The sequence below is a fragment of the Phyllostomus discolor genome, chromosome 8 (genome assembly GCF_004126475.2).
Source record: "Phyllostomus discolor isolate MPI-MPIP mPhyDis1 chromosome 8, mPhyDis1.pri.v3, whole genome shotgun sequence".
In the NCBI taxonomy this organism is placed as follows: Eukaryota; Metazoa; Chordata; class Mammalia; order Chiroptera; family Phyllostomidae; genus Phyllostomus; species Phyllostomus discolor.
This window is the reverse complement of record NC_040910.2, coordinates 98,248,663-98,265,132: the sequence shown is the minus strand read 5'-3', so window position 1 is coordinate 98,265,132 and position 16,470 is coordinate 98,248,663. Positions and strand designations below refer to the sequence as shown.

Here is a 16,470-nt window from a genome sequence, read left to right as displayed (position 1 = left end):
TTTAATCTTCAAGCAATACCTCTGTTCAAGTGTGTAGTAAAACAGTTCTTAAATTATACTTAGTATTTCTGATTTGATCAGTAACATGTAGATTTATTTATAATATATTTAAAAGTGAACATTTTAGGGTATATGCTCCTTAACTTTAAATTCAAAGGGGATAATATTTGACTGGCATGTATAATATTCTACCTTAAGAATTGCCATTTCATATTTCAGTTATACCAATCGTATCTTCATTTTTATGGATGATCTTCCAAGAATAAGCTAAATTAGGAAAATGTTATTCAGCTCAGTTTCATGTGTCTTCTTCAGTATAGTAAGAGAGACTTCCAAGTTGTAATAATAATGGTCTCCAATTTGGAAGCTCTTTGGCAATGATAGTTATTACCAAAAATTCAGTTAATTTTTACACATTTTGATCCTTGTTGAGTTTTGTTGGACCTGCGATTTTGAGACCTTACAAAACAGCTAATTAAAGTAACAGAAAATGCATTTTCATCAAAATTTTACTGTAAATAGCTAATTACTTTTAAATGGTATATAGAAAACCAGAAAAGTGATGGAACTACATTTTCAGATTGTAGCAGTTGGATATTTGGAAAATTTATAAGCTTTGAAACAAAGCCCTAAAAGTGATACTCATTGATATTCTTAACAAGTTATTAATTCAGTGGTTTTTAAATATAGGAAAAATTATTTGAATCAGAAAGGCAAAGGAAACAATTGACAGAAGAACTCCACAGTGTGAAACAGGTAAGTGCATGTATTGTGTATATATTTTCTGTGTGTGTGCACAGCCATGCGGGTATAATTATAAAGCACGGATGCTGTACGATATCCTCGAACACGCACACGTGAGTAATAGAGGCTGTCCCGGTCCTGAACTATTGCTGCTGCTGCTGCTGCTGCTGCTCCAAGCCGGGTTCACACTCCTCTCTGAAATCGCTTTCAAAGCCAGATATCCATCGATTGCAAAGATCATTCTTACTGCTTCTCCGTTCTTCTTCTTTCTCTTTTATTTTTTCCTGCTGTTACTCACACTTTACATTATTAAAGGTACCAGCAAAATAAGCAATAAAATAAATAGCCCTGTAAGATAGCGCATTTTTTTACTTTCATAGAACATGCGTGAATGACCCACGGACATGGACCACTGTAGGGACTGACTGTGGGAGTGGGGGATGGGCTGGGCAGAGGAGGGCAAAGGGGGGAAATTGGGACAGCTATAATAGAATAACAATAAAACTTAAAAATAATAATAATAAAAAGTAAAAATTTATTTTAAAGTAAAAAATTCTTCAAAGAATTTTAGGTAGCTTACAACACCTACAATGATACCATAAAATAGAAACACAGGCAACAAGCAAAGAACAGAGTGATGAGGAAGTTAAGGGAACATTGTTGGAGATCAGTGGCAATCACGTGGTTTTGAATCTCCCCAACATAACCCTCCCAGAAAACATAAAACCAAAGTGTAAATAAAATCATACAGGACCCATACCTTCAGTGTGACTGTGTGACAGAGAACACCACAGCCTTCGGTGTACATATAAAAAAATTTTTTAAGTCCTGCCATTTGCCTGCCACTGAAACCTGGAGTACAAAGAGCTGAGGAGGTGAGGCTTCAAAACCAAAAAAGAATTAGGAGAAGCACAGCAAGTAGATGAAGCACAAATAAACTCGCTGCCAAAAAGAGAAAACGGGACAATTAATGCCAAAATACTGAACAAGGTCATGAGACTTGGTGGGTCTTGGGACTTGAGAGAAAGTGTGTGCAACCAGAGGTGGCAGCCTTGAGAGTCATTTCTTCTGGGGGAGAAGCAAATAAATAGAGAAGGGGCGGTATCCCTTGGAGACTAGGACGTGGAGACGTGAAGACAAAAAAGGACGTTGAGTAACGCTCACCGGTACTGGCCTGTGTGAACACGTTACACAGAAAGACTGGCCAGTTGCATCAGTGGGGGTGGAAATGACTAGAAATACAGAAAGGAATCTTTGAAAAACATTTGTGTGTGTGTGTATTCCTCCAGATTTAATATCTCACTTCTTGGCAATGTTTGGCACAAGTAAACCTTTATAAAAGTTAAGGGAGAGAGGAAGAGAAAGGAGGGCGTAAGAGGGGAAAATTAAGGATCTAGCGTAAATGAAGAGAAACAAGATTTACCAAACCTCCTCCATCTATCCACTCCATAGCCATCAACAAGATCCATAAAAGAAGTTGCACAGAAGAGGGTGCTGTTGAACTGAGAACTCTTTCTATGAAAGAAAAAGGAATAGGAAAAAAAATATCTGTCCCCATCATTACAAAACAACTGTAAAAATCAGACAATATGAAATAAAGCTTTCCTTGATAATATGAATTAAATGTGTTCTTCTTCAAAACATTTCAACAATAGAGTTGTCAAAAACTGTACTACCACAGTGTGGTATGACCAATTAAGTGTCCTCAAGCAAGCATTAGACCTTAAGAATTAGAAATTTAAAAAACTAAGAAGAGAAATGGACCTGGAAGAAATGAAATGAGACTTGATAAAACTTAGGAAAGAAAGAGAAGGAAAAGACAAAATCAAATTAGAAAAGAAAACTAAATTACAGATTGCCCAAGAAAGAATGTAGTCAAATGAAAAGGCATTAAAGAAAACCAGAAAAATTACCAGGAAAAGTGAGAATGAAAGAAAAAAAGAGTTTCTTTGGAGAAAATAAAAGCACCTTAACAGCACTAATATTTAGGAATATAATCTAAGAAAACTTTTCCGTACTAAAAGAAGACCTGAATCTGTTTTGTGTACTGGGGAAATTTCACCTGGACAGATCAACTCTAGAACATACTCAGTAAAACTCTTAGACTTTAAAAATAGAGAAAAGTATGCACAGGTCTCCGAGTTGAAAGATCAGATAACTTATAAAGGTCAGCATCAGCCTTCTCAACAAAACATGTAAAGTAAGGCAGTAGTGGAGCAACATTTTCAAGAAACTAAAGGAAAAAAGTGTAAGCCAAATACATTGTACATGAGCAAGCTGACACTCAGATGTCAAGGCAATGGAGAAGCACTTTGGAGTACTATGCACATCCACGTAGTATTCTCGAGGACTCCAAGGGAGGATGAGTCTCATCGAACCAAAAAAAATAACTGCACTAACTTTGGCAAGAACTTCCAAACAGTAAGCATTTTACATATGTTGTTTTACAGCTTAGACTAAAGTGAGGGTAAGTTCATGGGTAAAAGAACAGTGTGAAAACATTACACTTCTGGCAGAAATCAAAAGATGCAATTTATTTAAAAAATGAGAGGGTGACAGAGAAAAAGGGAGAGAATAGAGTATGATCATTATCTTAAGCAAAAGGTAGCAGTCAACGCATACCACGTGAAACTGACATCAGACAGTGAAAGATTAGGTAATGAAAGTAAAGAGGATTTCAGTTACCATGAAAAGTAATGTTTAAATAACTTAAAAACATAATAATACAAATGTAACCTATAGAATGAAAATACAAACTTCCCTAAATAGCAAAAGAATATTTTTTAAAAAGCAAAAGGGACATATGAGAGAAGGAAATCCAGTAAATATAAGGTACCCAATAATTCAACAACAAAAAAGAACATTATGACCATTGAGATGGAGCATAGTAGTCATCCTAATTAATATGTATGGGATTAACATACTTATTAAATGAAAAAGGTTTTCTCAGGAACATATACTTTCCCAGAACTGACCTCAGTAGAGATAGAAAGCTCAACAGACCTATATCCATAGAATAAGAAAAGCTAGCAAGAAACTACCCTACAGAAAAGACCAGGCCAGGTGGTTTCAAGGGGAACTTAAGCAAACCTTTGACAATCAATCCACAAACTGCATAAATGGCTGCAGAGTACAAAATATTGAAAGAAATGTCCAAATTCTTTACTTAAAGCAAGTTTAATATTTGATGCCTAAGCCTGATAAAAATAGCACAGAAAAGAAAAGAAAGAAAAGAAAAAGAAAATGCAGTTAGACTAGAAAAACAAGGTAGGGGCACATGAATTAAAAAAGAAAAATAAAACTATCTGTTTGCAGATGACATAATGGTAATTCATAACATCCAAGAGAATCAATGATAAAACTGAGCTTCATGAAAAATTTACAAGCTAGCAAGATATACACAAATAATCTCCTGGAGCTAATAGCATTCTACACCAGTGGAGGTTGTCTCACACTGGTGGTCACTTGATATTTGGAGAAAGTTCCCACACAGGTCAGTGGGGAAAGATGCTAGTTACAATGCATGATGATATGAGTAGAGAATAGTTAATGTGAGAAAAAATTGAATCTCAACCCCTACCTCATATCATACTCAAAAGCTAACTCCGAATGGATTGTCGACTTAAACGTAAGAACTAAAACTATCAAATTCTAGAAGAAGCTTTCGTGACCTTGGGTGAAGCAAAGTTATCAAACTATATACCTAAGATAAGTAAGTTTCACTGTAGGCAAATTCTACCCAACTGTTTTTAAAAAACAACTATGCCATCAGATTAGCAAAAATCCGAAAGCTTGCTATTGCACTGCTGCCGTTTCAAAAGTACAAAATGAGTCTGGCACGTGTTACACCAGAAAATAAGGAAGTGTGCAAAGTGAAGGGAGCATGTTACTGGAAACCAGCTAGAAGGGGCTCCCACTGGCCAAATCTGGAAGCACTTGAGACCAAAATAATTAAATACAGTAATGAATTGCAAACCACTGAAAAATAAGTAATTCGTGAGGCCGTATCATTGGTACAATACATAGATAATTAATGAGAAGAAAGGAGGGCTCTTTGCTTGTGGTAGTCAGTTGAGTGCTGACTGGTTAACTACAGAGGGGCTGGCAGATTGGGGAAATCAGCAGTTTGCATCTGTTTTCCACTAAACAGAATGATTACTAGACTGAATCAGACTAGAATCATCAGATGCTAAATCTAGGGGAAAATTTTGATGAAGAGCAGAATATTTACATATTAACATGGTTTTAAAGTCGCTGCCTAGAAACTGCTTATTAATCGTAAGGGGGAAAAAAGTAGTAAATACAGAGTAGTGAGATCAGACAACTCTCTCACGGGTGCTAAAAGTTGGTATCAGATGGGCATTTGTGACTCCAAATGTGAGGCCTCGAAAAGGACAGAGCAGCACCTTGTAGTGTCACAGCTGAGAATGTATAACCTGAATCTGGCCATGAGGAAAAATTAGACACACCTGAAATGAAGGACAGCTTTATTTTTTTTAAAGGTGTGTGGGGGGTGTGTGTATGTGTGTGTGGAGTTGTATCCTTCAGAAATGTCAGTGCTCTGAAAATATCGAAGAAAGATGACAAAAAGTTCCAGAATAAAAAGCTAAATAGCTGTGAAAACTAAATACAGTCTCGGCCCTAGCCTGGATCCTGCACTGGGATGGGAAAATACTATAAAGGATAAAATTGCATCAATAGACAAAATTGGAATACAATGGTAGAGTAGAGTTTTGAGTCAATGTTAAATTGCCTAAATTTGGTAATTGGAGTATGGTATGTACGAGAGTGTCCTTCTGCTTAGGAAATACTGAAGGGTTTAGGGTTAAAGAGCCATGATGTATGTAACTTACCCTCAAATGGCTAAGAAAAAAGTTAGGTGTGTTTATTTGTGTGTATTGTATACACACCATATATATATGGGAGAGAGACATTGAGAGTATGCAAAAGCTCGGCAACAACAGCCTCTCCATGTCAGTGGCTTACAAGAATTCTTTCTCACTTATGAACATGTTGGCAAAGGGTGAATCTGGTGAATTAGGTAAATCTGATCGATGGGCATAAAGATGATCTTTGTGCTCTTTCTACTCTTGCAACTCTTGTGCACCTCAGAAATTATTTCCACATAAAAAGGTTTTAGACAGCCCTGTATTTTGTTGGCCAGTTTTCAGACCCCCAATTTATTAAGTATTTTTGTACTTGGGTTGATATGCATTTTTATTTCTTTCAATTCTGTATTTTCAATACCTTCCTCAGTTTCTATGGCCAGGCCTTTTTACATTTTAATATTTCTTTGCCTCCTGAAAGTGGACATTTATAAATCTTCTTTCTTAATTTTCATGTGTAGAATAAATTAAAGGGTAGAGTTTTCTCTTACATTTAATTAAAATTTTGTCTGCTAAATGCTTGGAACTTAAAAACTTTAAAATATACTTGACATAAGCATCCTTGATAAAATAATAATTACATTGTGACCTGATTAAGACATGAATCTAAGAGAATAGCATTTTTCTTCTTTTTCCAGCAATACCTACTTTTTCCACATGAGGCCCTTCAGTATTTATTTCTCTGAATGGATTCGTTTCTGTTCTTAAGGAATGTAGTTCTGCATTAATTAATAATCAAAATTTGTTATCAGAATTTAATAAGATTCAGTAGAAAAAGATGGGACATAGATTTAAAAAATAAACAAGAGAAAGAATCTTATATGATGTGAAGTGAATTGGCATAAGGAATAGTATAGCATTGGGTTGGCCAAAAAGTTCATTTGTGTTTTTTTTTTTCTCATAAGATGACTCTAGTAGCAGCCCTTAGTTATCTTTAATTTCATTCGAAACAATTTTGTTAGATTGTATTGTGACAGCTGTCATATAGCATGCATTTAAAAATACCTTACTGAAATTGGTGGATTTTTGTATAGCCATTTTAATATTGAAGATGGAAGAAAACACACATTTTTGCCATACTATGCTTTATTACTTCAAGAAAGGTAAAAACACAACTGAAACACAAGAAAGGATTTATGCAGTGTATGGAGAAAGTGCTGTGACTGATCCAATGTGTCAGAAGTGTCTTGAGAAGTTTCATGCTGGAGATTTCTCGCTGGACGATGCTCCATGGTCAGGTAGACCAGTGAAAGTTGAGAGCAATCACATCGAGACATTAATTGAGAATAGTCAATGTTATACCCTGTGGGAGATAGCTGACATACTCAAAATATCCAACAAAATATCCAAATCAATAAGGTTATTGGTAAAAATGAAAAAATGTGTCTTTTATTTTATGGAAAGATCTAAGTAGACTTTTTGGCCAACCCAATAAATAATGAGCTTTGGATGCGACCATGTACGTTTATACTCAGACCCTGCCTCTTGCTTGCTTTTGACCTTGGTCAATCAAAGTCACCTTTCTAAGCCTCACTCTCCTCATCTGTAGTTTGATAACAGTCACTCACAAGAGTGTAAGAAGCATTAAGTAAGGCTATATGCATATTGTAAATGTATATAGTACATAGTAAGCACTTGACAAATATTAACTATTATGGTCATTATTATGAATAACAGAAGAAGAATATTAGGTGCTGACAAGGAGGTGGAAATGATTTGTTTTCATTATTTGATTTAGAGGAAGAAAACTTAATTCTGGCTTAGGGGTGAGGAAACTTTCTGTAGAGAAGGTAACACATGAACTGAACCAGACAAAGAAAAGGAAGATCATTCCAGGCAGAGGATGCAGCAAGAAAATTCTGGTGTGAAAGGAAAAGTCTTATCTTCAGAGTCAAAATACGCTCTCTTTGTTGCTAACTCTACTATTGTTTGTTAATGTGTCTGTGTCTTCATTTCTAAAATGTGATGATAATACCAGTCTTATAATTTGTTCACAGAACTTGAGTGAGGAATGTAGTAGACTCTTAAAAATAATAGTTTTTTAAATATATTCTATTGATTATGCTATTACAGTTGTCCCATTTTACCCCCTTTATTTCTCCTCCACCTGTACACCCTCTCCCACCCACGTTCCCCCCTTTAGTTCATGTCCATGTGTCATAAGTTCTTTAGCTTCTACATTTCCCATACTATTCTTACCCTCCCCCTGTCTGTTTTCTACCTACCATCTATGCTACTTATTCTCTGTACCTTTTCCCCTTCTCTCTCCTCCCACTCCCCTGTTGCCAACCCTCCATGTGATCTCCATTTCTGTGGTTCAGCTCCTGTTCTAGTTGTTTGCTTAGTTTGTTTTTGGTTTTGTTTTAGGTGTGGTTGTTAATAATTGTGAGTTTGCTGTCATTTTACTATACATGTTTTTGATCTTCTTTTTCTTGGATAAGTCCCTTTAACATTTCATAAAATAAGGGCTTGGTGATGATGAACTCCTTTAACTTGACCTTATCCGAGAAGCAATTTATCTGCCCTTCCATTCTCAATGAAAGCTTTGCTGGATAGAGCAATCTGGGATGTAGGTCCTTGTCTTTCATGACTTGGAATTTTTGTGTTCTTTTATCATCATTATAAAAGGTCCCGTGACATCAGGGAATCATGGAAGTGTCAGGAATAACATTTGGCAGGGGGATGCAGGTATGCTGGGGTCAAAGCCTATAGGCACTTGAATACCAATCTAACATTTTAGACAATGGACTGCCATTGAAGGTATTTCAAAGGAGGGAAAAATGGTTAACTTGTGCCGTGTATGATCTGACCTGTTTCCATCGCATTCTACCTCTAACTTGGTCCTGTTTTTAAAAATCTGCAGAATTTTTCCACTTTTCACCCTCCCCACCATCATCACCTGTCTATGTTGTAGTTACAGCTTCCTGCCAGATTACCCTGCTTTTACCCTTGCCCCACCCCCGTGAGGTCTAATCAGAACACAGCTGCCGGGAGCATCCTTTTAAAACCCAAGTAGACTCTCCAGGACTTTCCATCTCACTCAGAGTGAAAGCCAAAACCCGACAAAGAGGAAATGTCAAAGCCTCCAAGAGCCTCCTTGATCAGCCTTCCCATCCCCATCCACTCCCGCCTCCAGTGGCAATTACACTCGTATACAGTGTGATATTGATGGTAGAGAAGAAATCACATTGCTGCTTTTGTCTTTGATTTCTAGTCTAAGAAAATCTTGAATTGAAATTCAAAATACTGAAAATCTTTATAAAACTCTTTCACAACTCAGTCAAATTTTGAGTCAATTGGTCACTGATATTGGTAAACAAAAGTTCTTGAGCATTTATTTTGTGCCTTCATTGAAGATCTTTAATCTTCCATAAAATATTTCCCCTAATCTTTTATCATAGCTAAAATTACCATATCAGTCTAAATAAAAATGGTTTATTCTTTTCTGCAAAAAATCCCAAGCCATTTTATAGCTGGCCAGAGTTACCAGTGTTGAACATTTACTTCTGATTTCAGGTGACTAATTTCATTGCTTCTTGTTTGACTTTTAAGAGAAAACTTAACAAATTTACCATTCCTTTGCAAAAACCTCCTTATATCGCTCACTTTTTATATGTTTAAAAAAATATTTTACACAACAAACAGCATTGTAAGTTACCATTGCACTCATCTTGAAATTTGCAGCATACCTTCTTTTCATCTCTTTTTATCATTCTGGTTATATTACCAGCTAATTCATTTCTACTTTATTATATAATATGATACAATATTATGCAATATTCCTTAACTTTATATTAAAATTTTTCCCGTACCTACTCTTTTAAATACAAAAAAATTTAATTCTAATGGAAATGAGAATATCAATTTAATTACCGATCCTGACATGCATATGTATTACTGTAACCCATGCTGTGTGCATAAAATCCTCAGATAAGCACACTGTTAAACTGACATATAAAAGTTTTGAAATTAATTCACTCATTAACAGTAACCGAATCAGTGATGTGTTTATGTATATTCCAATGACTCGCATTCCTGACACAGACACTACAGTGCAACGGTGATCTTAAATGATGCAGTGATTAAAGTGAAAGGTAATTATACCAAAACAATAAATTTCTGTGTAATGGAAAAATAGTTTACACTTCTTAAGTTTTTTAATTTAAATACAAACTAATTAAGGTTAAAACTTCACTTTTTTATTCGACTCATTATATTTCAAGTGCTCAGTAGCCGCATATAGACGGCTAGCACATTGGATAATGCGGATCTAGAAGTCTGCCTTCTTGCTAATCAAGTTGTGGTTCGGGACTGGCAGTCAGCAACACCTGGAGCGTAGTTAGAAATGCTGTCTCAAGTCTTACCCCAGGCCCACTGAACCAGAATCTGCACCTCACAAGTGCTTGGATGATTTACATGCACCTTAAAATTTGAGTAGCACTTGTCCAGGTAATAGGCAGTGGCAGATTTGACTGGGTAGTGGGCGTGGGATTATATCAGATATATTACAGGGGTCTGTCTGTGTGAAAGATACTCTGAGGGCAAAGTCAGCCAGACTAACAGTGATAGAGTGTATAGTAACAGTCAGAGAGAGCAGTCAAGGCTTTGTAATGTGGTGATTGAGAGGCTGTAATAATGCCATTAACAAACAGGAGAAATGAGACTGACAGTAAAGAAGTTTTAATTAATATTATTTAGTGTATATTTTCCAGTTTTAGCAAACATAATAAAAAGTATATGTATTTGTGTTTACAAACCAACATGCAAGCATACTAATACAACTATTCATTTCAGAAACAAACATTGCTATAAAAAATATGCTACCCAAAATCAACTTAATACTGTCAGTTTTTAAGTATATTTAATCACCCTCTTTTATGAATGTACATCGCCATTATTTCGGTGATATGGATATTGTTAATAAAAGAGTTCCTATACTTTAGAGAGAATAACTACCTCTCCATTTTTTTAAGGATTAATATCTTTTTTCACAATTAGCAAAAGAGTCTTTAAAAATTACAAGTAGAGAGCATGTATACCTTTTCTCTTAAAAACTTTTCAAACCAGAAACTTGAGTTATACAAAATTTGGCAAAATTTCTTCCCCTTTGTTTGGTATCCTTTTGAAGATCTTTACATGAAATTAGTATAACACTAATAATTTCTCTGTCTCTCTCTCCCTCTCTATATATAGATAGATAGATAGATATCTCCTTTAGTACATAGGTAACCTAGTTATTAAAATACTACTAGATTGATTTTCAGTTTATCTTACAACAATGGTTTCCAGTTACTTCTAAGGGAGAAGAAAATACAATTTGATATCCTTTGCTTACTCACTTGTAAACTTTTAATTGAATTATTTTGAGATAGTGGCCTGATCCTAAGAACAGAATAATCTCTTTTTAAAGGTATATTACCTATTTTAAACTACGGAAATTAATTTATCTTTTTTAATGTATTGATTCAAAAGAAAGCAATGAAGAACAAAAAAAGGGAGAAAAGGGCAAAGGGAAAAAGAAAAGGAGAGGGAAGGAAGAAAGAAATACAAAATGAAAGAGCAAAGTCTTAGGGGATCCATTTTCATCAGAAATATGAGGTACCTTCCTTTATCCAGCCAAGCATGACTACCAGATACTTTACTGACTGTTTTGTCGGGAGTTGGCTGTTCTGTCCCCTAAAATCTAAGTGTTTTTGATGAGTTCTTATGCCTTACCAAATGAACCAACTTTACCATTTAGAATCATGAGCACAATTTCCCATAAAATTACACTGCTTGTTATTTTTTCTTCAAGTTTTAACAACTTTTAACAGGCATGGGCCGTCTTCTAGCAACTTCCTTTGATCAACAGCTTTCCAAATCCTGCTCTCACACTTAAGTTGTTTGTAAAGTTCCTTTCAGCATAGTGTTATGACCTAAGGCAGCAATGAATTGGTGAAAAGTCCAAAACCAAAATAGTTAGCTTGTCTGAACCAGTCTTTGCCCTAAAGAAACACAGGAAATTGTTCATTTGGCAACTTCTCCTGATTCAAATAAGCCCAGTTGCAGTTGGCCTCGCTTGCACAAAGGTTGGGTTGAATGCTTGAGTCAGAAAAGTAAGGTCAAATCAGCACAGGATTCTCTCTGGATAGTTGCGGTTGAGCATGAACTTAGTTGCAGCTGGTGCAGCTGGCCTGTGGGCTATCTTGGTTTATGGAGTAAGCAACAAAGGAAACTGTAAGGACAGAATAAATGTACTGTCTATAAGAGGATCAATAAAATGTGATTGCTAAGGAAGTATTCATGTTTTTACCCTTTCACTGATTGTGTTTCTTTGTGCACTTATTAAAGAAGCAGTAAAATCTCTAATTTCCAGAATTGATGAGCTCCCACACTCCTTTTATTCTTCTTTAGTGATCTGAACTTTTTATAGTGTATCAGCATAGTAAATATTCCAAGATGCCAATCTCATGTTTAGAGGGGAAAAGGAGAAAAACACATATATTTGATTTGTCGGTCTTTTCTGTTGTAAAAGCTTCCTGAAGTAAAATGTTCTTATGTTGCCATTTCAGATGGTCACTTCTGACCTCAGGATGTCAACTCTTATGTTCTATGAAAACCCCTCTTTACAAATATCCCTCATGATACTCTTTTATTGCCACGGCCACCTCCTTCCGTCCCCTTTCCCTAACACCTAGTAACCACTCACCTTTTCTATACCTCTATAATTTTGTATTTTTAAGAATGTTTTATAAATGTTGTCAGACAGTATGTCACTTTGGGTGTTGGCTTCCTTCACTCCACATAATTCCCTTGGGATCCATCCAGGTTGTTGCATACATCCATAGGTTGATCCTTTTCAGTGCAAAGTGCATCTATAACAGTGGTGAAATCTGATTAAGGTCAGTGGGTTGTATCAGTGAAGTTTCCTGGTCTTGATATTCTGCTATAGTAATGCAAGATATAACCATTGCAGGAGAATGAGTAGAGTACAGGGAACCTCTCTGTTATTTCTTGCAACTATGTTTAAACTGAAATGATCTTACGGTGATTTTTAAAAAGAAAAGATCTTCTTTGAGAAAAAAAATTATAAAGCTCTTATAATGATAGCAACCTAAGTGGAAAAACTTATTCAGCAAACCTGGTTGGTTTTATTTTTCAACATTAATTCCCTTTATGTAGAACAAAAAATGACCACTGTATTCTCCAGCATTAGACTTTGCCCAAGAAACTGCCTAAGCTGAAGACGGCGTGCTTGGGACGGAACGCGAGGACAGCCAGCTGGCGTCCCTGCTTGCGCAGACACCAGCCATAGCTAGTGATTCAGTGGAGGTGAATGTAGCATTCTAAGCAAGCACTGGCAAACACAGATGTCTTTTTCAGAGTCCCCATTTCCAAATAGTTGTTTCTTTTACCATGTTGAGAATTCTGAGAGAAATTTTTCCATTCATACCATAGAACCCATTTTAATTGTGTCAGATTAATTAGAATTGCAGAATTTTCGATACTGGGAGAACTGGGAAAGGAGTTGATCTTATTCTTTACAGTAACCTTGCAGTTCATTCAGTGACAGTATTTTCTGTAGTTGGTTGGCTTAGTTAGAGAGGATGTTAATGTTCTGGGTTCCATACCATGAGCCACTTATTTTCTGGCTATTGAGGGACCACATTCAACTAGCTTTCTTTCTTTCTTTCTTTCCCTTCCTTCCTTCCTTCTTTCTTTTCCTTCCTTCCTTCTCTCCTTTTTATTGAATTTATTGGGGTGACATTGGTTAACAAAATTATACAGGTTTCAGGTGCACAATTCCACAAGACATCATCTGTATACTCTTATTTCCCAGCTGTAAAAAAGAAAGAAATCTTACCCTTTGCAACAGCATAGATGGACCTGGAGAACATTCTGCTAAGTGAAATAAGCCAGTCAGAGAAAACCAAGTACCATATGATTTCACTTACATGTGGAATCTAATGAATAAAATGAACTAACAAGCAAAAGAGAGACCGACTCATAGATAGAGAGCAGGATGACAGCTGTCTAGGGGGTGGGAGCTTGGGGGCTAGGTGGAGTGGGGTGGAGGGATTGAGCAAAAAAAGAGAAAAAAAAACTCATGCGCAGGGACAGCAGTGTGGTAATTGCCAGCGAGAAGAGGGTGGACAGTGGTGAAGGAGGCTATGCGGGGATAGATGGTGATGGAAGAAGGTATTCAACAGTCTTTAATAAATTGTTTCACACATGCCTGCAGTAGCTTATAAGGGAGACTTGGCAAGGGAATTTGAGAGACACTTATTTAATGCTTATTTTGTGCAGATGCACTGTGAGAGCTTGACATACTTTCTACAAGGAGCTCTCAATCTAGTAAGGGAAACAGAGCAAACATTCACTTTCTACAAAGCATTTCGGAACAGGCGCCCTGTAGCTGGTGAGTTGTCACAGGCATGATTATATCCCAGAGTAGGCATTGCTCCCTATAACTGCCCTTGTTTAACTAAAAACAAATACAGATCTCTAAAACCCCAGTAGTCAGTTGCTAAGAGAGCACCTTTCAGGGTGTATTGTAAACATCTCTGGGTTAGAGCAATATAAATTTGGCTGACAAACTAGTAAATTTTACCCAAGGAGGAAGTAGTGATAAGGCAGTTGATACTATAAAATTCTTATCTTGGCAGCTTACTATGTGAGAAACACTTTTGGTATTCTTACTTCAATACGGGACTCGTGACATTGTGTTACATGATTTATATTCACAAACTATTTTCGAATTAAAAACAAGACTTCTCTAGGCATACCTAGCCCAACATAAATAAATCACCCTATTTGAAAATATACTTTGATTTGTTGTCATCCATGTGAGTTGCCAAGATCATCCATGACCGTGGTTTTCAAATTAAATTGCGGATTCCATCACAATTCTTCAGTATTGAAGGCAGCTGCTTTCCTGATGTGACCGCCAGTGACATTCTGCCCCTCTGACCATATGTCCCTTGCGTTACTCGTGTCCCCTTACCACTCCTGCTGTTTCTTCCTCACTTCTCTCTCATTAACCAGTAACTGCGTTCCCCTTCTTCCCCACATCGTTTTATAAGATAACTTTACTGTAGTTATTAACTCTGTTTCCACCAAATCTGTCGTAAGTATTTTCACCTCTGTGCAAAATGCCTTTGTAATGTTTTTCAGGGTTTTTAAACACAGGTATTTTTGGGTTATTAAATCTATCCTTTTCACATACACATTTACCTAGTCTTCCTTCCATGTCTATCAGTATTTAACCCATTTAAGAAATTATTTCATTTGGTGAGTGGTATGAGGTGAAGGTCTATGCTCTACACTTTTTCCCAAATAGTTTGTAGTCACAACCACTTACTGTTTTATGATACCTCTGTTATCCTAAATGACACGCTTTTATAATCTAGGGCCTGATTGGGGCATCTGGTCTTTTCAGTTGCTTTGTCAGTAAATATTTACTGGGTGAATGAACGTTCTGTCTAACTCTTCGTCAGCCCCTCCCAACTCTTGTAGCTTTATGTATGCCTGAAGTCCTTGGGCCCTGTCCAGTCTTCCTCCTTTCTTTGTTGTTGTTGCTGCTCGTTTTCAGAATTTGCTTACCAGTTCTCACTGATTCTTTTCTTCCAAATCAACTTAAGAATCATATTGATTGTTCAGATCTTATTACATCTAGATTCAAATTTAGAACTCTTGGTCAGTTCCTTCAAAACAAACACAATTTGATAAATTCAGATTCTGATTGGATTAAACCCAAGGTTAGTGTAGGAAGAATGCATTTCTATCATTGAGATCTCCCCTAAACTCCAAACTTCAGGTTAATTTTACATGTTTACTAGGAGAAAAATAGGCTTTGAACCGTACCAGGTTTTGATGAACAAGGTTTAAATTATGATTATGAAAAGAAATTTCCAATACCACAAATGTTCCCTTTTGGTACATTTATTACCAGAATTAGAGAAGTAGGAAAATAGGTTTTTGTTATATGTCATTCGTCACTAAACTGGAAAATACATGTTTTAGATTAAATATGTTTTGACTAATATTTATATTGTGTATAAGTTCACATGATAAAATTTACCAGATAGATGTGCTTATGTGTCTGTCTTTGATTAGAGGCTTCTTTTTATAAACAGAGATTGAAAATTGTTTCTTTGATAGTCTTTGATGTTCAGAAGCAGGACTCAGTTTTGCACTTTTTGGAGAATGGGGTAGCATCAGGTGAAGAAGTTGACAGCTCTTGGGAAGGTTCATTAGAGCTAATTATAATTTGACTGACCTCCTTTTCTTCCAAAAAGCTTAACCAAATCTTCCTTAGCAAAGTGAGCACTTTGCTTTTTTCATACTAACTAAAGGAAATCTTTGTTTCTTGGATTTGCAAATATCTGTTATTTTTACACACTTGAGAAAGAAGTGTCATAGCATAAATCATTGAATCAGGGCTATGGATGGATGGGGTTGGAAAGGACCTTCAAGACATGTAGTCCTTTTGAGAGCATGTACTATATTAACTTATGATGGGAAAATGTAATTCCTAGGGAAATATAACTAGTGTGCATGATTTTTTATCTTTAAATTTTTAAATGTATTTAATGAAAAATGAAGAAGTAGAATTATCAAATAGTAAGGTATAACTGTCTTTTCTTCAATCTTGATTTTTTTTCCATTTCATTTGGTTTTGACATAATCTCATTTGCTTGATTAGTACTACAAAAGGATTTTTGTTTAATTTAGCTATAAAAGGAATCTAATGAAATAATTTGCTTTTTATTATGTGGTGTTTTTCATAGCATGCTTTGTGATTGTTATTATAATTATTTATTTAAATGAAATATAGTTCAATTACTATTCCCATAAAGTT

The 16,470-nt window shown here is 35.8% G+C and overlaps 1 protein-coding gene across 2 annotated transcripts in view; it reads left to right on the top strand.

Moving 5' to 3' along the window:
* STXBP4 (syntaxin binding protein 4) overlaps window positions 1–16,470 on the top strand; it is a 135,638-nt gene that overhangs the window by 48,739 nt on the left and 70,429 nt on the right. For both annotated transcript variants that reach the window (XM_036033714.1, XM_036033713.1), the window contains one exon: window positions 691–756. In XM_036033714.1, the coding sequence (XP_035889607.1) occupies window positions 691–756 (66 nt within the window). The remainder of the gene's footprint in view (window positions 1–690; window positions 757–16,470) is intronic.